Source organism: Phycodurus eques, chromosome 1 (assembly GCF_024500275.1).
Source record: "Phycodurus eques isolate BA_2022a chromosome 1, UOR_Pequ_1.1, whole genome shotgun sequence".
NCBI lineage: Eukaryota > Metazoa > Chordata > Actinopteri > Syngnathiformes > Syngnathidae > Phycodurus > Phycodurus eques.
In genome coordinates, this window is record NC_084525.1 from 963,377 (window position 1) to 985,589 (window position 22,213).

General features: G+C 45.6%; 1 protein-coding gene across 11 annotated transcripts; it reads right to left on the reverse strand.

Moving 5' to 3' along the window:
• Window positions 1-66: 66 nt before the first annotated feature.
• On the reverse strand, window positions 67-22,203 carry l3mbtl1 (L3MBTL histone methyl-lysine binding protein 1). Of its 11 annotated transcripts, none has more exons than XM_061671150.1 (22): window positions 22,150-22,203; window positions 20,584-20,779; window positions 18,572-18,741; window positions 18,109-18,238; window positions 15,562-15,724; window positions 15,334-15,472; window positions 14,137-14,185; window positions 12,978-13,066; window positions 11,995-12,099; window positions 11,690-11,825; window positions 11,508-11,599; window positions 10,798-10,949; window positions 10,536-10,612; window positions 10,130-10,215; window positions 6,019-6,129; window positions 5,811-5,952; window positions 5,399-5,501; window positions 5,101-5,289; window positions 4,952-5,001; window positions 4,440-4,585; window positions 4,297-4,359; window positions 67-158 (listed from the first exon to the last, which is right to left on the reverse strand). In XM_061671150.1, the coding sequence occupies exons 2-22, from the start codon at window positions 20,747-20,749 to the stop codon at window positions 147-149; spliced, it is 2,370 nt and encodes a 789-aa protein (XP_061527134.1). In that variant the 5' UTR covers window positions 20,750-20,779; window positions 22,150-22,203; the 3' UTR covers window positions 67-146. The 11 variants fall into 11 exon arrangements, 9 of the variants coding, with proteins under 9 accessions (XP_061527134.1, XP_061527173.1, XP_061527128.1 ...); XM_061671144.1 differs by lacking the exon at window positions 67-158 and adding an exon at window positions 1,324-3,147; XM_061671189.1 differs by lacking the exon at window positions 4,440-4,585 and having other exon boundaries at window positions 74-158.
• Between the last annotated feature and the right edge of the window lie 10 nt (window positions 22,204-22,213).

A 22,213-nucleotide genomic window follows, 5' to 3' on the forward strand; every position in this document is an offset into this window, starting at 1 on the left:
ATATCTACACACACAAAGGTATTTTGTAATCAGTATGTGTAGAGTGAATGCAGCATGCTCACCTGTGAGTGCAAGTAGACAACCAGGTTTTGACCAAACCGTGTGCAGCAGCAGCAGCCGCTTGCCCTCCGCTGACTGATCTCAGGTCAGTTGTGCACCTCAAGAGAGTGAATGATTGATGGAAGTTGTTCAACAACATTGGGCGAGGTGACTTGTGTGTGTCTGGTTTCGTGGAGGCGTTCCAGTATCTTGGTTGGACTGTTCTTGTTTTCCAAAGGACAGTATAGTGCTCGAGTGGGTTTTCTGCTGGTACCCCGGCTTCCTCCCTCATTGCAAACACATGCTAAGTTAGGCTCATTGAGGACTAAATTGTCCATAGGTGTGACTTTGAGTCTAAACGGTTGGTTTGGATCGGGTCCAGCTCACCAGCGACCCTAATAAGGGTCAGCGCTAAAGAAAATGGATGGATGGATTTTGATGGAATATCGAATCTGCTCTTGCACCGGCGGCGTAGTGTGGTATATTGCTTCAGCGATACCCAGCCGCGGTCAGTCCCAAGCTTGGACTTATAAAATTAAAATAAAAAAATGCGCGGGTTGCATCGGGAAGGTCATCCCGCATGAAAACTGTGCCTAACAAATCATGCGAGTCGAATACAAGCAGTAAAATAACACACATGCTGATGTTTTCCTCGTCCCGTGTCAGGTCTCTCACATGGAAACCACATTCACTGCCATTGACGGCTTTAGAAGTCAAATGTCCGTGTTAACCGGGAAGCCTGGCAGCGAATGAGTTTTTAAAAAATCGCTTAAGATGTCCAAAATCGGAATGTGTGTGCTGGCATAATATCACTCATGCCCACAAGAATACTGTACACTCGAGAAGCACGTTGCTCCCCTCTTATAACAGCATTAGGTGCGACCTCACTTTTCCTTGGCCAAAAAGAAGTGAGAAGATTTATGGTCAAGAGAAGAAAAAGCTGATACATAAAATCTATTTCGATTATTTCCGATTTGAAAACTTGCTCGAGAGTTCATACGGTCTCCCGTCGGCCGGTGTCCCAGAAAAGATCATGTTCGACCTAAGAAAGCGAAGACAACTAACTGTCTGTATATCGCATGCTTCCTTCCACGTGGCAGTGAAGGGCAAAATCGTGAGAAGAGAAGCACCACCACGTCCGTGTGTTGATGACAATATGGTCAATAGGGGGATATGCTCAAAGCAAAGTGCGTTTATAGTCAATAGTGCAACACACCGCGGTACATTTCACTCCATATGTGGGTGTACATAATTGTGAGGGCTCCCAAAAAAAAAACCAAAAAGTCAACTTCGCACATTTATTGAAATGACAATTTGTGATTCAACATTGTCTTAACACACGCTCACCAGAGAGACACAAAGCCGAGAGCCCTTAAGACATTCCAGTGACATAACACACAAAATCCAATAATGACATTGAAGTGTAAACTTGTTTATAGTGATTTCAACACTCTAATCCCATTTGGGGTTCACAGTTGTGCTCAAATGCCAATGCATCCACAAAAAAATGAATAAATAAATTGTATTGAAAAAATGCAATAAAAGTTCTGTCATTGAGATTCCCTGTATTGTTTTTTTTGTTTGTTTGTTTGTTTGTTTTTGAAGCGGGAACTCAAAGTGGGACACATTTTGAGGCAGAAAAGACAAACAAGAAGGCGAATACTAAAGAAATCCTGAAAATACATCAGTTACAAACTTAAAACTTAAATTCTTTTTTTTCCAATTCTCGTACAGAAATAGCTCTTTATTATTATTATTATTATTGCACCCAAAAAAAGCTTCAAAGAGCTTCACTGGCCGGCCTTGTCTACTGCATTACGTATTTTACTCACTGACCGCGCTCTTCATTTTTACACTGCATTTAAACTTTCCCGTGTTGTTTTCAACCAGAATTGCAACTCACGATTAAAATCGATCGCATTTACTTACCCTGGCGTGTTCATTTGGGTTGCAGCCGTATTCATTTTCCCAACAACTCCTTTGTACGGAGCCCCAGACATGACGTGTAAAAAAAAATAATAATAATAATAAATTCCCCCCTCATGTCATGTCTGGGGTTCCGTACCTTTGCACTGTTAATCAGCAGAAATGTCACGAACAACGTAAGTCAGTGGCGTCTCAAAGTGGCGTACAGGGACACCTGGGAAAATAAAACTGAACTCGGCGCCGTTTTGAAAAAGGGTCGCTCGAGCGGCCAGAAAAGTCGCTAAATACGTCGAGCAAATCGCTACGTTGGCAACACCGACTGTGCTTTTGTAAATGGGCGAACGCCCGACTTTTTGGGGGGTTGGCAAATGGGAATCCTCCAGCTGGAAATCACACAGGAAAGCGACCAAAAAAAAATAAACATAAGAATATGACAATTTCAATTTCCCCTTGAGGGATCATCATGAGTATGATAATAATAAAATCTGTTTTTAATTGCTATTTTCATCGTTTATTTTACATTTGGACAAAAAGGCACATGCAATGTTTTCAATGTTTAGTTGATTGGAATGCTCTTGTTATTTCAGCAGGAGGGTGTTTCTACACGTAACAAGGTAAAGCCAACAAATTCAATGTCAGCGAGTATAAGCGCTCGAGAAAAAGGATGGATGTGTATTTTCCATTTGGTCACACAACCTTTTATCGACTTTTGCCACTTCCAGCCAAAGGGTCACCAAATAAGACATTAGCGTTGGCAACAAGAACTCCATTTTTGGGAAAGTTGCCCGCAATGAGGCAACTGCTTCTTCGACTAAAATGCGATGATGTTCCCTCGCTCACCCCGGTATCCATTTTGTGTCTGTCACGCTCTTCCTTAAATTGTCCTTTACTTCTGCTGCTTCTACACCTCCCCATACCATCTGATGGGCACAGGACACGAAACACACGAAAAACGAAAAGGGCTCAGGCGAGGGGTCTCGGCCTCGCACGACCAATTTGGCACGAGACGACCGCGCCCACGCCCGAAGCCCGAGAGAGGAGACGGATTCATTTGAGCGCCTCGTCTGTGCTCTTGAACATGAGGATGGCGTTGGAGATCTTGAGGGCGGGGCCGAGCTTGATGCTCATGATCTTCACGATGTCGGCCTGAGTCAGCAGCAGGAAGGCCTCGCCGTCAATCATCTGCCGCGAAGCGTTCAACCGCAGGTGAGTGTAAACATCATCAGAATTTGGAAAATTGGATACTTTTCATTTATCTTGAGCACTGTGCACGATATTTATATGACACCAACTGTTGTTTTTCCACCTCTTCACCTATTCTTTGGTGGGAACATGTTGACGTTTTGGGAGTTCATAAACGTACATAAGCGCTCATCGCGGGGTTCTTTTGTTTTCGAACTGCAAGTTACTTTTAAAGCACTGCGGTCGGAAGCTTAAGTAGTCAAGGCAAATACCACGAAACACGAACGGAAGCTATCCGTGAAACCTTCCCTGATCATTTGAGTGTGTTTTTGAAAAGCACTGCGCACAACTCCGGTGGCCCGGCCGCTCCAGTAACATTACACACCGCTAAAGTCTCGAGACGCCCCGGCGACAATCTAGACACCGTATTACAGCGTCCAAACGATTTCACAGCCGTTACTTGACGCAAACATCTATCGCTACAGCTACAAGAGGTACTTCTTGAACTACTGCCCGCCACAAATATTTTTGCATCGTTTGTGAAATTCCAGGCAAACGTACCGCGGGGGACCCTCGAACGCGACCTGTTTTGAGACCCGAGTCGACTTCCAATTTCATCGGATTCGGAAACAATTCGCCTCTCGGGAATAACGTAAATGGTTCAGTTCGTACTTCTACGAACAGGCGACATTTTAAGATTCTTTACTGTTACGCAAGTGGAAACATTTGTTAGCCCCCCTCCCTGTTTATTTCAAAATGAATGAACAAAATATGCGTCTTAACTTTGATCACCGTGACTTTGGCCTTATGTGTTAGCATTAAGCTGGCGGACTTCTGTCGAAATGACATGGTTTGGCTGAACATTAATGATACAACGTTTCGGTTTGACAGTCAACTTCAACTGGGAGTGACAAATTAACAGTTCAAAGCAAGCCTGCTTTGCCTCTTTTTTGGAGAACGGCGCGGGTGAGCGTCAGAATGGATGCTATGGAATACTTTAAAAAAAGCAACCGACTTTTTTTTTTTGATAGGCTTTACATGAATTCTCGATAGGGCGGATTTCACACATTGCGGGTTGAGTCTGGAATGAATACGAGATGGGCGGCATTGCCGTTTCGAGGTTCCGCCGCATTGCGACGGGCATCCTACCTCTTCTTTAAAAAGACGAGCCTGATCCTCACAGCCGATTAGATCACGCACAAAGCTGAAGACCTGGGGTAGAAAAGACCGGAAATCGCCATAGTTAGCCGAAAGACTCAAAGACTTCCTCAAGACAAGAAATGAAAACTCACCTCGTCCACACTCCAAGCCGCCACTTGACTGGCGGGAATGCCCAGGACGCCGGGCAGCAGTTTACAGTGTTGCTCCCAGCACAGCGACAGAGCGCGGTCTGACTGAGCGCTCAGAGCCGACACGAACGACGGCGGATAGACGCGCTCTTGACGACCGCAACCCGGAATCACAATCATTCCGCAAATGGACAATACACACTGGCACATTACATAACTCGCGTACATTCGGATTTTAGGTGAATACCACTACGACTAATAATAAGGATGATCATGATTATTCTAGTAATAATTCAAATACATTTTAATGTGGGCGCCTTTCACTTCACTTCACGAAAAGTAAGAAGTACAAAAACGAAAAATAAAATAACGCACATGTATAAAACACAGGAACCAAAATAATACAAATAAAACAAGTAATACCAATTATAAGCTTGTTATGAAGTGTCAAAAATGATTCAGAAGACTTGGACTAATACACACTACTGTACATAAATTATGAGCTATAAACTCACTCTGATAGTCTCTCGGCTGGTTCTTCCTGTATTTAGGGGGACGTCCAATCCTGGGGAAAAAAGATGAAGAAAATTCAAAATCAAAATAAAAGTGAATGTTCGCACAGACTCTCTCTCTCTCTCTCACGCGCACGCACACGCACCTTTACCTGCCACGATAATGTGTCTTCTTGGTCCTCTGGCCAAAACACAGACTCCTCTTGCTCTCCGAGTCCGACAGCTCCACCTTGAGCCTGCCTTGGTTGCGCTCGGCTAACGGGCAGCCCGAAACACAGTGATGCGCCGTGAAGCGGCCGGTCACGTGGCCTGAACCGTCGCAACCCGGAGTCGGACACTTCCTGTTTCGAAGGACGACGTTCGTTTTGCGAAATGGGTTGCTTTGGACGCGGGAACCTGCACATTTCGAATGCCCGCATCTTTCAAAAGGACGGCAGAGGCCTAGCTCACCTGTTGTGGAAGCTGTACTTGCTGGTTCTGGTGTGGCCGATGGGCTTGCAGGGAACAGATGGCGGGTAAGTGGACTGGGCCAGAGTGGGAGGCTCCCTTGGACCTGAGCACAAAGATATGGATGACCGTATACAGACATACACAAGGAGGCCTTTCATCCCCACGTTAAATATTTCAGGTCACTAAAATCTGACGTTTTGAATAACTTTCCAAAACGTAGTTTTCATTTTTTGCGTCTCGTCTTTACACGTTTTGACACAATTGTGTCCCGTCGTCATGTTTTTAGAAGACTCCTTAAAAGAGAAAAACTAATGTCAGCGCTCAAATGTACGTGACAATTCTATTCCCATATTCCGATTCCTGCGAAGTATAAACAAGCACTATAAGCCTTTAATTCATTTCTTCCAACTACCGTGTGTCTGCTTCGTTTTGGTGTCCTGCGGGGGGGGTTTGAGCGGGTGACCCGTGGCCTCGCACCAGCCCGCCGGGTGGATGTCAGGATGATCCGAGTCCATCCACTCGTCATAGATGTGACTCCAGCCATCGTAGTGGATCTGCGGGAAGGACAAACACGGCGGGCTACTAGAAAACACACACGCGCGCGCGCGCACACAAAATACCTTGATGCGGTGAGTCTCGACTTCCTCCACCGTTGCCACTCGGATGAGACCGGGACTCCTCTTGTCCACAGCCTCCAGTTTCATCTGAGGCTGGAAGCTGCGGGCTGGACGCTACAAGTTTAAAGAAAGACAACACTGTCGAGCACCTGGTTCACTCTCAGAGTCGTTTCTGACTACACCAGGGGCCTCAATGTACAAGGACTTGCGTGGATTTCCTCCCGAAACATGGCGTACGCTGAAATCCAGAAAAATATCCAGATGTATCAACGCACGAATCCCAGCGCATTTCCGTCGTACATCCCGATCAACGCGGAAGCGAGCGCACATGCGGGAGTGACCGACTCCTCCCTGTCCACGGCCACATTTAAATATGCAAATCACATTTAAATGAACCCTGCACCTGAGATCCCGGACAATGAGCAAGGTAATGAAGAAAAATACATTTTCTCAATGAAGCGGAGGTGCGCGAGAAAATCCTCTTTGGCACGCTGTCCTCCGGCGCCAAAGAGGAGCGAATGGGACAACGCGTGTGCGGCTGTCAATGCTGTGAGGTCACGACAGTGCGCGCACTTTCAACTAAAAAAGAAGTGGTCAGACATTAAGGTGGATGTGAAGCGGAGGGCGGCTGCCCAGCGCCAAAGTGTGGCCAAAAAAAAGACGGAAGGACCGGCGCGGAGGGCGGAGGATCCCCTGAGAGGACGCTGCTCTCTCAGGGGATCACCCCACAAGGTTTAATACCATGTCTTTGTAGAACTCGCAACAAATGCGTTCATACAGTAACCCACACTCGGCCCCGTGAGATAAAGCTTCATGCGGAAATGTTCTATCTGCGGTATTTGTAATCAATCTTTTCGATTCAAATAGAAGCACATCAGCATATCAAAGAGGATATCCAAAAATGGAGTCCGTTTTTATGACTCCGTTTATTATTTTAATACACAGGAGAGGACACGGGCACTGAAATTATTATTATTTTTTTTTAATTTTCTTAGGGGTGATGTCATTTCAACACATTTGAATCACGTGCAACCGATGTACAAGTTCAAATGAAGGAAATTCAAAGGACTCTTTTATGTGCAGTCGCAGCCACGCGCCGCGCTACACGTTCGGGGATTCGTCCACCGTCCCCGTCGTCTCCTCCGGCATCCGACGCGATGACGCTCCAACAACCGGCTGCTGCTGCACCCGTGCAGACTGGTAAAGAGAGTCCTTTGAATGTACTTCATTTGAACGTACATCGGTCGCACGTGATTCAAATGTGTTCAAATGACATCATTTACTCCTCTTCCCCTTAAAAAAAAACTTCATTTGAATACATTTTAATCATGTGCAACCAATGTACATGTTCAAATGAAGTACATTCAAAGGACTCTTTTTTTGTGATTTTTTTTTCAGTGCCTGTGCTGCAGTCACGAAGCGATTGTGAGGGCAGTAGGCGGCATAAATGATCGCCTTGAACACTTAATAGGTGTCCTCGCAAATATCAGCGGTTCATTAAATACACTGGTTAGCAAATGAATTCTGAGTCCTTGCCTCAATTACATTGTTGAAATCAAGTGTTGCCGGGCATGAATTGTTCATGTGTCTCTGATGTGCAGAATTGAGGATACCAGTTTCCCAGCATCGCCTCGAAGTGTCGCCGAAGCACCAAAAGCTGGAGAAACGTGCGCACGCACGCCAGTCATGCAGTTGGCGCGAGGCACCTCGCATTTCCACGGTCCTTTCACTCTTGATACGTCGGACCGCCCCCGTGAAAAATAACCTACGCCACTTTTTGTACATGAGGCCCCAGGACATGGAAAAAAAACTCGAAAGCGAGCTGACTTTTCTTTTCTTTTCTGTGTGTATGTAAAAAAACATGAGGAGAGAGGGCATTCCACATTCAGAAAGTGAAAATTGAAGAAAATATGGACTTTTGACACCCTTTTGCAGCTACAAAGGCTTCCACTCTTCTCAGACGACGTTCTACTAGTGGACTGCGCCTGGGAGAACGTTCGAGAGATACTCTGTAGTCTCTGCTCCGATATCCTTTTTTATAAATTAACATTTTTGGATCTATGAAGACACCACATCTATAGTAAATACAGTTTAAAAAACAGAGCTTGTGTTGCGGGAGGACGAGGTAACCTATTACATTATCAAGACAACCAACTCTCTTACATACAATAATAATATATCCTTCTCTCCGTCCATTTTCTATACCGCTTGTTCTTTTCAGGGTCGCATGTGATTTTGTGCCTAGGACTGGTCACCCACCAGTCATTCATAGAGCAATATTAATACAACAAAATAAAATACAACCCCAATTCCAATGAAGTTGGGACGTTGTGTTAAACATAAATAAGAACAGAATACAATGATTTGCAAATCATGTTCAACCTATATTTCGTTGAATACCCCACAAAGACAAGATATTTCAGGTTCAAACTGATCAACTCGATTGTTTTTAGCAAATAATCATTGGCTCCAACACGTTCCCCAAAAGCTGGGACGGGGTCGTGTTTACCACTGTGTCACGTCACCTTTTCTTTGAACAACATTCAATAAACGTTTGGGAACTGAGGACACGAATCGTTGAAGCTTTGGAGGTGGAATTCTTTCCCATTCTTGCTCGATGTACAGCTTCAGCCGTTCCAACAGTCCGGGAGTCTCCGTTGTCGTATTTTACGCTTCATAACGCGCCGCACATTTTCAACGGGAGACGGGTCCGGACCGTAGGCGGGCCAGTCTAGTACCCGCACTCTTTTACTACAAAGCCACGCCGTTGTAACACATGCAGACTCTGGTTTGGCATTGTCTTGCTGAAACAAGCAGGGCGTTCGTGAAAAAGACGCTGCTTGGATGGCAGCATGTGTTTCTCCAAAACCTGTATGTACCTGTCAGCATGAACGGTGCCTTCACAGATGTGTAAGTGACCCATGCCATTGGCACCAACACAGCCCCATACCATCACAGATGCCGGCTTTTGAACTTTGCGTCCATAACGGTCCGGATGGTTCTTTTCCTCTTTGGCCCGTAGGACACGACGTCCACAATTTCCAAAAACAATTTCAAATGTGGACTCGTCGGCCCACAGAACACTTTTCCACTTTGCGTCAGTCTATCTTAGATGAGCTCGGGCCCAGAGAAGCCGGCGGCGTTTCTGGGTGTTGTTGATAAATGGCTTTTGCTTTGCATAGTAGAGTTTCAAGTCCCACTTACAGATGTAGCTGTAGAACTGTATTTACTGACATTGGTTTTCTGATGTTTTCCTGAGCCCATGTGGCGATATCCTTTACACATCAATGTCGGTTTTTGATGCAGCGCCGCCCGAGGGATCGAAGGTCACGGGCGTTCAATGTTGGTTTTCGGCCTTGCCGCTTACGTGCAAGTGATTTCTCCGGATTCCCTGAACCTTTTGACGATATTACAGGACCGGAAGATGATGAAATCCCTCAATTCCTTGCAATTGTGCGTTGAGGAACATTGTCCTTCAACTGTTGGACTATTTTCTCCCGCACTTGTTCGCAAAGAGGTGAACCTCGCCCCATCTTTGCTTGTGAATGACTGAGCAATTGAAGGAAGCTCCTTTTCTACCCAATCACGGCACCCACCTGTTCCCAATGAGCCTGTTCACCTGTGGGATGTTCCAAACACGGGTTTGATGAGCATTCCTCAATTTTCTCAGTCTTTTCTTCCACCTGTCCCAGCTTTTTTGGAATGTGTTGCAGCCATAAAATTCTAAGTTGGTGATTATTTGCTAAAACAATAAAGTTGATCAGTTCGAACCTGAAATATCTTGTCTTTGTATCATTGCATTCTGTTTTGAATGTGAGTGTGAATGGTTGTTTGTTTATGTGTGCCCTGCGATTGGCTGGCAACCGGTTCCGGGCGTACCCCGCCTCCTGCCCGACGACAGCTGGGATGGGCTCCGGCACGCCCGCGCCCCTTGTGAGGAGAAGCGGCTCGGAAAATGGATGGATGGATGTATTCTGCTTTTATTTATGTTTAACACAAGGTCCCAACTTCATTGGAATTGGGGTTGTAATACTAAAACGAAGAGGGGTGCGTAAAGCCAATAATCCGTGCGCGATCTGAAAGGTGAGTTTTGAGGGATATCACACGTTCTCACCATTTTAAATGAGTCAGCTGCCACTGCCTTGGAACAAGTCTCATGCAGGTAGTGGGACCAGGAGAACGCTCCCTGGTCAGGATAATCTGGAGCAAAACAAACAAACAAACAAACAAACAAACGTTCCCATTAATATCACAGAAAAAATCTCTTCAGTGCTGTGTGTGTGTGTGTGTGTGTGTGTCTACTTTAACTGCACGTCTCACTAGACAAGTGTAGTGCTAATGTAATATACTCAAGTGCATGTTGATTGTATTATGTAGATGTAAATTGCATGTCACATTGTTTGACTGCTTTCAGAAGAAAACATCATAGCACAGACACGGAATATGAAGGAAAGTATGACTTGTCGAACATGAATATTGACGTTTAAAAAACGTAAGAGCAGAAACAATGAAATTCTCACCTTGGGGTGGTGTTAAGGGCAGATTTCTCTCCTGGCACCAACCAATAGGATGGATGTAGGGACTGGTGGCATCACACCTGCATATGTAACAATATATTCAACAACCAGTGTGACAAAGTTTGCATTGAAAGGCAAACACGCAGTTTAATGCGATGAATGTCTGAGCCTCGGAGAGTTCCGCAGTCCCCGCGCGCTATTGTTAACGTCTCGCTTCAGTATCTACTCACGTCCTGCTGTGAATAAGCATCTCATCGCGGCTCACCAGTAGTCGTACGTGTCGTCCCAATTGTCAAAGTGCACCAGGAAGCGGTTGTCCACCACGTCGGTGATGGTCGCGACGCAGATGAGGGAGGGGTTCATGCGATCGACGGCCTCGAGTTTCATCGCAATCTCGAAGTCACACTTGGTGTCGATCTATTAAATGGCAGACACAACTGAATATCAAGAAACAACTTCTGAATGTGTTTTGTAATTCTTGTGCTGTAGACAAATTCCTACGTGAAGTTGAGGCAGAAGAGATTTGATCATTAAAGCACTTGTAAACATTTATTTGAGTAAAAAGTGATTTTGTATTACAATTGTACAAGATGTGTTCAAACAAGTTCAAATCATAATAACCTGGCAGGTTCTTTTAATGCAGCCTCCAGTGTCAGCAAGTGGAACGAAGTGAGTTTCCCTACTTCAGTAAAATTTGTGACACTACCCTCTTAGAGTCAGGTTAAGTTCTTCCACACCAAACTCATGCGAGCGCACCTTTACGTACGTTGCTTTATGCACAGGTACAGTCGTACTGGAACTTACAGTAAATGGGCCTTCTCCGAACTGCACCCACAAAGATGTAAGCATACAATTTAAAAAACCCAAATGATTGACAAATGAAGTGATTAAAAGTTGGATTCTGACAGTAAATCAATCAGTTTATCCACGTCACCATATGAGCATGTAATCATGTTATGAGTTGGTAGGCGTTACCCTTCCAGGACTGGCAAACAGTTCTTTGGGGGCCACTTGTGCTTTTGTCATTCTTAGGTAGTTGGTCCACGTAAACTCTTCTTCTTTACAACCTGGAGGGCAGCGGCGATGACGCGGACGTCAACGTTGGTTATCGAATAAAAGCGGGCGACATTCTGTTTTTCTCTGTGATCACCTCTGACCTTTGGGAGTGTGCAGTTTGTGTCCTGTGCTCTCACACCAGCCAACAGGGTGCACGTCAGGCGAGTTGGCGTTCACCCAGAAGTCGTGGCAGTCAGAATAGCCGTCAAAATGGAGGCGCAGACGATAGCCGCACACCTGCGTGACGACATGAGTCAAAAAGCCCCACCGCCACCGAGCGCGACGGTGCAGTTGGCCGGGGTTTCACAATGTACTCCGGTGAACCTGACTAAAATGCCGGCCGGAAAATGAGCGTCGGCCATGAACATCCGTGTCGATGTCAAAATTCACAGCGCGCGCGTCTTACCTCGGCCACAGTCAGAACAAAGTACATGGACGGGTGCTGCGGGTCGATACCCTCCAGCTTCATCCCCTGTTTGAAGCCGTTCTTCACTGCGGGCGCCCTCTGAGTCTGGACAAAAGAGAAGAGCTTTATGAGTCACATTTGCATTTATGGATGCATTTAATCCGTCTCGCGACCGGGGACCCAATCCAGATCTTGTGTCATTACACTGACTGTAAATGAACAGCAGGAAAGTGGAAACACCATACTGGCATAGGGAGAACATTCAGTCCCCCTCTGAAAGACGCCAACGTCAGGCATTAGGAGCTGTTCAATTATTGCCGGGAGGCAGAAACTCTAAAAACTACTCTTCCACCATGCCGCCAGCGATCCAGTCCTACTTCCGTCAGATTAGACCACAGAACAAGGACGTTTGCAAGAACGTTCTTCCTGCGTCATACTGATTTTGCAAAATTCCAATGTATTTTCCAAAGGCACTTGCTAGCAAACTTCACGATTGAAAAAAAAATCCTATCTTTCGAGCAGATGCGGCATCGTAGATCAACAGAATTGTTCGGATTCTTTTTCCAGCCAATATCACGTTCATTGGGCTCAATCACAGGAAAGCCGGAGTTGCAGCGGGTTCAGAACAGCCTTTTACAAACTGATTGCAATTGGACAGTCGAAAGCAGCTCTCCCCAAACTTAAGGTCAGGACCCAGATCCGTTTTTATTGGTTCGACGATCGAGTAATAGGTTGTGTTTTTGTATCATTAGTTGACAGTAAGTCACCGTGTCACTCATGTTTACAGTACCGGGATGTAATTGTCACGTTAATTGTCATACATTGGAGTAAGATTGGTCCTAATGAGGAACCACGTTGTGATCAGGGTCTTCAGTTAAAATTGAGGATGAGGCTAATAGAGACCTTCGAATGGATTAAGCAGCTATCAAGTTAAAGTCGAACGTTGTTTAAGGCCAGGTGTGAATATCAACGTGAAAAAGTACCTCTTGGAAAAGCTTGTCGGGAGCAGCGATAGTTTTGGATTCTTCCAGATACTGAGTCCACGTCCACAGCTCCGCCTTCGTGTCTCCACCTTCAACCCAAACGTGGCCAAATTATGGGATGTTCATTGCAACAGGACACCACGAGAACTAACGCTCCAATGAGTTATGTCGTCAAAGGGTTGAGTTAGCGCAATTTTGTGTTACGTGAACTCCAAATCTCATCGGATGTTCGGGCTAAATGCGGCATCCTTGCCAAGTGAATATTATGCAGCAATAAACGTGGTGACCTCAGTGCTAGTTTTGAAGCACAGTCTTTTTCTACTTTTAGCACAAGACCATGCCAGATGAAGACAGATGTCTAAATATGGTCGTCTTCTCTCTGCTCAGCACGCAATCCGGTCCGGGTACAGTCAGCTTCAGAAGTTGATGACGACCCCCCCCACCCCCCCCTCACCTCGCTGATCAGACCGCTCGCGTGAAGAATGATCATACGAATTCATATTCATTTCTGACATTCTGAACATGTTAAGTGGGATTTGAATTCATCGGAGCACATTTGTCAGCTATGTAATCGGTAATTCATTTTGAATATTATAAAAACAGAATCCATAACACAGAAGGGCCTGAGCTGAGACTCAAACCAGCAACCTCTCGGATGTGAGGCAGACGCTCTAACTACTACAGCTATAGCTCAATAAATTACAATATGGTACAAAAGTTCATTTATTTCAGTACTCATACATGATAAGGATTCAAACACTACATACTGTTGTTGTTTGTTATTTCATATTCTAGTTTCTAGATGGTGAATATGCGGTTTTCGTTTGCTGTAATGTATATTAAAAAACATGAAATATTTCACTCTCTGTGTGTGTAGCGCATCTCTAACACGAGTTTCACTTTCTGAATCGAACTATCTAACTTAATTAAGCTTTTCACACCATTCTAATTGATCGAGAGGCACCTGTACATCGCTGTGCTGCCCTATTGATGAACAGTTGCACACAAACTAATTAAAAAAAAAAGAGCAAAGCCAAAGAAACGAAACCTCTCTGGCGGAGGCAACGACGGCGTTGTTCTGATCCAGCGGGATCAAGTACAGTAAACAAAAAGCAAACAAATCACATAATAAAAAGCATAAAATGGTAAGCATCCCTACCTGCCCTGATGTATCTGCCATCTGCTTTCAGATCTTCCATTTTGTCGTCCTTAGAAAAAAGATGAGATACATTTGCAAAGCTGTTCCAACACTGTTCTGAAAATGAAAAATGTGTCTCCGCCCTTCAAGTTGCCAAAGGGCACGTTAACGCATGTGTGCAAATGTCAGCCATGTTTTTTTTTAGGTTTCGTCCTTTCTTCCTCATGTCAACTCCTTACCAATTTTACCAACGAGAGAAATAACAATGTTTGGTTTAAACATCGGCGGCACGGCGGGCAACTGGTTAGCACATTTGCCTCCCAGTTCTGAGGACCGGGGTTCAATCCCCGGCCCCGCCTTTGTGGAGTTCGCATGTTCTCCCCGCGCCTGCGTCGGTTTGCTGGGGGGCACTCCGGTTTCCTCCCGCATCCCAAAATCACGCATGCTTGAGGACTCTAAATTGCCCGTAGGTGTGAATGTGAGTGCGAATGGTTGTTTGTTTGTATGTGCCCCGCGATGGGCTGGCAACCGGTTCGGGGCGTACCCCGCCTCCTGCCCGATGACAGCTGGGATGGGCTCCGGCACGCCCGCGAGCCCGCGTGAGGAGAAGCGGCTCGGAAAATGGATGCATGGATGGAAAATGGGGTGGATGGTTTCAACATTCTTATATCTAGTCCAATTATATTAAGGAAAGGATAACATCCACGTACGATGAGTCTTTTCCTCATGCTCCATTATAAAAATACCGCACTGGTCTCAGTACCACGGATAATGTAACAAATGTGACACATTTATTTTCCTATATTTTCATTTATTTTATGTTTTATCTTCTTATTATAAGGTGTGCTTGAGTGTCTTGAAAGGCGGAAAATGTATTATCATCATTATGGTATTACGATTGGATGTCGCTTTTGCATGCATTTGGGGGCGGAGTGAGCAGCGGTTCAGTTGCGTGAGACGGGACCGCCCCGTCAAAAGAGACTAATTTCTGCAAGGTTAGAAAAAGAAGGTAAAAAGTACCTTAAGTACCGTACCGTAAAAAGTATGCTGTAATTATTGACGTACGCCACAGACATGCTTTTTGCAGAATATTGTATGTCTCTTTTAAGTTTGGCCAAAGAAGGGTTAAAGAGTGCCATAGTCATGCAGCACGAATCCAAGAATGGGAACAATCCCCAAAATGTTACACGTGAGTGATGTCAAAATAAAAAATCCCACCACGCCCTCCATGTCAGAGTCTTCGTCAGAGGGACCCAGGTATTCCTTCCTCTTCCTCTTCCTCATGGGCTTCAGCTGATCAGCATTCAAAGAGGTGACCCTTGCACCTGCTGGGACCTTCTCCACTCCAACAATCCTCCTGAGGGACCACGGAAGGAGTCGAACAGCATGTGCCTCCCAAAAGTGACTGAGTGAGTGAGGGAGGGAGTAGGAAGTGCATCAACGTACTTGTCCACCAGGGGCTCTCTGCGTAGTTCCTCTGTGTAAATCCTCTGAGCTCTGGGATCATAGGTGCGCTGGCCCGGTCCCATCTGGACCTCAGATTTGACCTGCAGTAACCTTTCTGGCTCCACACCTGCGCCGCTCACTGAGACCACAGGAGCCGACGCATCTGAATAATAACACAAATGAACAAAACCGGTGACAAACTGCAGACTTCGGGGGGGTGTTCAAAATATTTACATGCGTCACACTTTCCAAGTACCTCCAAATCTGAATGAAAAATGCAATAGCATCTGACTGACCGATATTCAAATTAATAAAAAAGAAAATCCTGACGCTCGCCTGGACAAAAATGATGGTATCCTTAACTTATTTTGTTGCACCTTTTGAGGCCATCACTTCAATTAAATGAGTTAAGTAACTCTCAATGAGACTTGCGCACCTGTCGACAGGTACAGTGTTTTGGCTTTCCATCATCCATCCATCCATTTTCTTCAACACTTCTCCTATCCCGGCTATCTTCAGGCAGGAGGCGGGGTACACCCTGAACTGGTCGCCAGCCAATCGCAGGGCACATAGAAACAAACAACCATTCGCGCTCACATTCACACCTACGGGCAATTTAGAGTCTCCAATTCATGCGTGTTTTTGGGATGCGGGAGGAAAGCGGAGTGCTCGGAGCGAACCCACGCGGGCACGGGGAGAACATGCAAACTCCACACAGGCGGGGCCGGGATTTGAACCCCCGGTCCGCAGAACTGTGAGGCAGATGTGCTAACCAGTCGTCCGCCGTGCCGTGCCGTGCCGGCGGCTTTAAATCAATCTATTGAAAATCAATTCATCTTTTTGTTCTCTCCATGTGTATAGGAACACAGCCTACAACAATTTTGACGCAGCGTTCCATGATGCAGGTGTACCTAATGAAGTGACTGGTGCGTGTTGCAGCTAGCACGCTGTCAGTGTCACATGAGAGACAGCAGCTCTGTCAATGTCAATATGTGCTGACATAATGGCAGGTTGCCACATATCGAGGAGAGCGTGGAACACAAAGACAACAAATGCTTTGGTCATAGTGTGAACTTGAAATCAAAAAGAAACTATTCATGAATTCGGTATACTGTAAATGCACTTGACCTTTTACTTCACTGTATGACGCACTTTATGCAGAAAGTCCTATAATGCGGTCAAGCCTGCCGGATGTATTTATTATGGTACTGTGAAGTACACTGGTTAAATGATCACGCAATCAATGACGTGAGCTAGTTTGCCAGCTCCCGGCGGCAAGATATGATCATTCCAATATTTTTCTGCTCTGACTGCTCAACACGAGTGTGTAGATTCTTAGTCATCCAGGACAACAGGACTGTTTTTGTCTGTTGCTTCTTTCTTCTTTGTAAAATGTGAAGTGCGGAGTCCTTCTATGCCCGAGTGGGTTTGTTCCGTGCATATTAATCAGCCGTTCACTCATCTCTTTCGGGCCGCTCTTCCTGTTGAATGAGGCGCTCTTTGGGGGGAGAGATGTCAGGACATAATTATAGGCAGACGATAGATGATGCCTCAAACCTTCTCCTTTGTTTTCTACTCCGACGCAGATGGCTTCTTTTATCGAGAATTTGGCCGTTGTTGCCCTCGAATGAATGTCAAAGGAACCGGTGATTCTGGACACAAAGAAGCCACCCGCCGACGTTGCGCCATGTGTCTGTGCAGTGGCTGCTTAGTCTATCCAATGTAGCGGCCCATTGCGCACGTAGCCAATATTGCCGAGTTAGCTTCTCGGGATTTTGTCCTTGGGGTCGACCAACTTTTGTCTGAGGAGGTTTGAGCCATCCCCTGTTGTCTGCCTAGAACAATTTCCTGATATCTCTCCCCCAAAAGAGCGCCTCATTCAACGGGATGAGTTTCCCTAGCGAGCCGTTTTGCCACAAGACAAGCGAACAACTGATCGGTATACGGGACGGTCGTTTGGCTAAACACACCGAACAACAACAACGTCGTTTTGTTGACCACTCCCGTCGGACACATAAATGGAGGGAGTCCACACCGAAAACGTGCAAGTGAAGAAGCTTTTTGCGTTTAAGATGAAACCTATTCAACCGACAAAAACCGTCCACTTCCCTTGATTCAAGCTTTGCGGAAGTTAAATCTACATTGCTCAACTTAGGGAAAAGACATACCGTACATGACTGCAAACAATTACAGATCGTGGCCTCTCACCATTTGTATTTCTTTTGAATACTGGCACATTGTATACTTAATACAGATCAATGCTTCAGTTAGAAAATTTGCATCAGAGCAATGTTGTTGCTCCGCCATGCTACTAATATCTGCTCAATAGCTAAAAATCTATTTCAGCTGTTGAATTTCATAATCGACTCACTGTATTTTGACTGTGGGGATGTATAAGGTGGTGGTCGGACACGAAATGAGAATGAATTGCCCCACCAATTAATCCTTTTTTTTTTTGTCGTCGCGGGTTAAGACTCCTAACATTTGATTTCTAGATATACTCAAAAGCGCAAAGAGCAAAACTGTTGTGTCTTTGTAATGGCTTGCCTGGCTTGTCCAGCGGGGAGCTTTCTGCATTGATCGATCTGGCAGAAGTCCCTGCTGCAGGTTCATTGGTGGTGCCGGGGGTCCCTGGAGTGATCAATGTACTCAAGGCTCCTACATCACTGACACAGAACTACACAATTGCAGAAACAAAGACACATGCGCACTATTATCCATGTTGTTTCGTTTTTTTGTAGTAGTTTAATTTGATGAGGAATAATCTTCGATCGACATTTATTCCTCGCGTAGTTGTTTGCTAATGCAATGTCCGGCACCTGACTGCTTTATTACGTCTGGTCTGTATTTATTTGTTATTTGTTATTTGTTGAATGAATGAAAATTGTTGCCGTTTGCTGGCATTTTAATGATGTTCAACTCGCTTAAACGAGGAGTCACTCCAGAGTTCTGCAACAACTCACATATATGAAGCTGTGACAAATGAAGAAGATGAGTTCTCGTAGTTCACCTTGAGGTTACTCCCGGGCAGGATGGCCATCCCTTCCTTCCATTCGAGGACATGGACGATGCTACAAGCCCCCGCCACCTGCGCCGTCAAAGTGGGTTTGACAGCTTTACTCGGGTCTGTCACTGCCACAGTCGGCGCCAGCTCCACTTTTTGATGGGCCGGGGCCGGAGCTGTAAAGGGGTACGAACGTGCATTAGGGGCAAGTAGGAAGCCCACCAGCTCCAGAAGATGCATTCATAGATACAAAAATATAGACTGTAAATCAATTGTGGATTTATGTCTCAAAATCCTCGCGGCACTATTTTAGGAGTCTGTGTCTGTCCTGCTCAAGCCGACTTTCCTTTTTCATTTCCTTGCGGTGCGGTGTATCGATCAAAGCCCTTTGGCCGTGTTGCTATGGAAACAGTAAGGTGAGCAAGTGGAGTCGTAACAATTTTTGTACTGCATAGTGGCACAAAATATACTGACCCACAAATTCTGCCAAGCAACAACTGGCCACTTCGAAAGATGCTTTCGGTTCAATTGGCTTGAAGTCCTCGAAGCGCTTTATTCAACCGATGCAACGTGAACATGTCCCTTTTCCACCGCACTACTCAGCTCTGTTAGTAAATATGAAAATGTTTTACTGTCTGTAGAACGTCGGCAGGTTTGGTTTTTGGTTTGGTATGTGGCGGTTGTCAGAAGCTAACTCTGAGAGGTTTATTAGCTAACGCTAATCTGCGTAACAGCACTGCGGCTCTCCGTGTCGTCCGGCTTTCACTTCTAAGCAAATGAAATGACAGATCTTTGCTTGGCCCGAACTGCCAAGTCATGAGTGGAGAAAGTCAGTGTGTGGGCACATTTATGCACATTTTTCTTAATTATTATAAACCGCTTTCTGGAAATAATCAGCTAACCAAAGACTTATATGCTCGTATAATTTCACATTTTGTAGGTAGGCAGGCATTCAATGCAGCCCTAAGGGGGGCACAAGCCAGTGCAAAGCGTAGGCCGGTCCCAAGCCCGGATAAACGCAGAGGGTTGCGTCAGGAAGGGCGTCCGCCTTCAAACTTTGCCAAACAAATATGAGCGTTCATCCAAAGAATTCCATACCGGATCGGTCGTGGCCCGGGTTAACGACTGACAGATGAAGTTAGACTGGAATCCCCGTGGACCATGATGTTCTGCAGTGAAAGCATGGAGCAGGTGGAGGAACAGGTAGAAAGATGGAGGCATGCACTGGAAAGCAGAGGAATGAAGATTAGCCGAAGTAAAACAGAATATATGTGCATTAGTGAGAGGGGTGGTGGGGGAAGAGTGAGGCTGCAGGGAGAAGAGATAGCGAGGGTGGAGGACTTTAGATACTTCAACCATCCAGAGCAATGGTGAGTGTGGTCAGGAAGTGAAGAAACGGGTCCGAGCGGGTCGGAACGGGCGGAGGGAGGCGTCGGGTGTGTTACGTGACAGAAGAGTGAGCTCATCGGAGGGACGGCCGAGGTTCGATGTTTTGGAGACAAAGTTCGAGAGAGCAGATTGGATGGTTTGGACAAGTCCAGAGGAGAAATAGTGAGTATGTCGGTAGAAGGATGATGAGGATGGAGTTGCCAGGCAAGAGAGCGAGAGGAAGACCAAAGAGAAGGTTGATGGATGTCGTGAGGGAAGACATGAGGGCAGTTGGTGTTGGAGAGGAGGATGCAGGAGATAGGCTGACATGGAAAAGGATGAGGCGCTGTGGCGACCCTTAACGGGACGAGCCCAAAGGAAAAGAAGAAAGACAGGCAGGCAGGCAGGCATTCAAGAGACCCAAACTATTTGTATACAAGCAACAAAAAAAAGTACATTTTCCATGGTACAGGATGTCTCTTTTGAGCCTTTTACGAGCCCAATTGCGAGTGGGGCTACTCATTTTTGAATCAGGGACAATTTGAAGTTTGGTCAGGTGTTGCCGGCTATTAACTGGTTTCGTGAGAGTTTGAATCGAACCTTGTATGCGGACTTTAGGTTGTGCAATGACGTTGTCACAGTGTCGTCACCTGGTAAGAGCAGAGCTGCGGTGGTGTGCGTCTGAGGCCGAGGTTTCTTAGCCACGCTCTCCGCCCCGCAGAGGAGGATGCCCTCGCCGGGCGAAGAGGCGGGCGGGGCCACGGGGCCACGGTCGGGCTCTTTGGGCGGACACTCCGTGTTGACTTTGGCACTCATTACGGCGGCCCTGTGCTTTACTTTGGAGTGCTGAAACCCAAAAAGCACAAGGACTTTACATTACCTTTCTTTGCGGATTAAGGGGGAACCAGCTCTCCTTGCGTATGAAGCATGTGACGTCCACTTTAACTCACGTTTAAATTGACCAAACACGCTTGCTTGCCCAATAAAGGACTACTTTACTAGTCTTCAAGGTTGCGCACGATATCTCACAGATCGAAATACAAGAGCTCAAAACAAAAATGTTCACTTTTGATGGATAACAGCTTTGACTTGCACCTGTCACAAAGCCAAATACAGTGAAACCTCCAACATCTTACTTTCCTAAAGCCATACAACTGTAAATTTTTCATTAAAAAATGAGCTGCAACATAACATAAACCCTTTCCTGTGGGGGGAAAAAGATTTTCTAAACATGAACAAATCTGAGGTTGACCAGCATTCAAGAACAGATTGTGTTGGACATTTGAGATTGTACGCCATTGAAAATTACCCAAGACCCAGAATGCATGAAATTGTTTGGGGGGGGGCGGGGGGTCCTCTTGAAAGGCTCACAGCCCTCTTCGAAGGTGAAACTGAAGCGCCACTACATTTTCAACTTCAGGTTATTTTTGGCTAAATCTGCAGATGATTACAGGTTACTTAGTTTTGATTGACACTGTAACCACTTTTGAATGACAAAAATGTGTGTTTGTCATCGGAATTACAGTTTGCAGGCATTCCTGTTATGAAATTAAGAGCGAGGATAATAATGAACTGAAGTCATTCATGCGTCATAATCAATGTCACTATATCAGTCAAAAAATAGCCGAAATTCAACTCTCCATATGTAAAGTCGCTACAGTATTGACGTGTTTTATTTAGTACGATGACGGGACACAATGTGAATGTCTGACTTTAAAACAGCCATTACTTACTTATTCAAATAAAAGACTTACAATAGTCACACATCACCGCATGTAGCAAGATGACAATTCTACAAATTTCATGTAAAATGGCGAATGTGAAAAGCTTAATGTTAAATACCAGTCCCGAATATCTCAAAATAAACGATGGGACCCATTATTCCGGTTATTAAAAATGATTTAACATCGTAATAACGTTAAGGGTTTGTGTGTACAGCGGAAACAAAGCGGTGTGCACTATTTCCAACTAATTAAATCAATTACGACAATTAAACCGGTGCCATTTTCTTCAATTTATGCTAAACGCTGAGTGGGTGATGGTGCCCTTAATGAAGCTAAAACGACTCACCGCTTCAGAAACGCACAAAACGGGAAATACGTTTATACGAGATCAAATGTTGTCACAATAGCACGTTACGCCTACACGGGACACCACTAAATGTTGAGCTAATTCGCGGCTGCGGGTCAATTTTGTGAGTGAAAATTTGGGCTTACCAGCTCTGCTCTCCTGCGGCCCCCGGGCTCTCACTGCGCATGCGCCGAGGCATCAACCAGTCGG

Coding starts and splice junctions, on each gene's coding strand:
- l3mbtl1 (XM_061671130.1), bottom strand. CDS start 20,749: ATGAGTGCCAAAGTCAACACGGAGTGTCCGCCCAAAGAGCCCGACCGT. Junction 18,742..20,583: donor CGCAGCTCTGCTCTTACCAG/GTGACGACACTG, acceptor ACCCCTTTACAG/CTCCGGCCCCGGCCCATCAA. Junction 11,600..11,689: donor CAAACTGCACACTCCCAAAG/GTCAGAGGTGAT, acceptor GCTGCCCTCCAG/GTTGTAAAGAAGAAGAGTTT.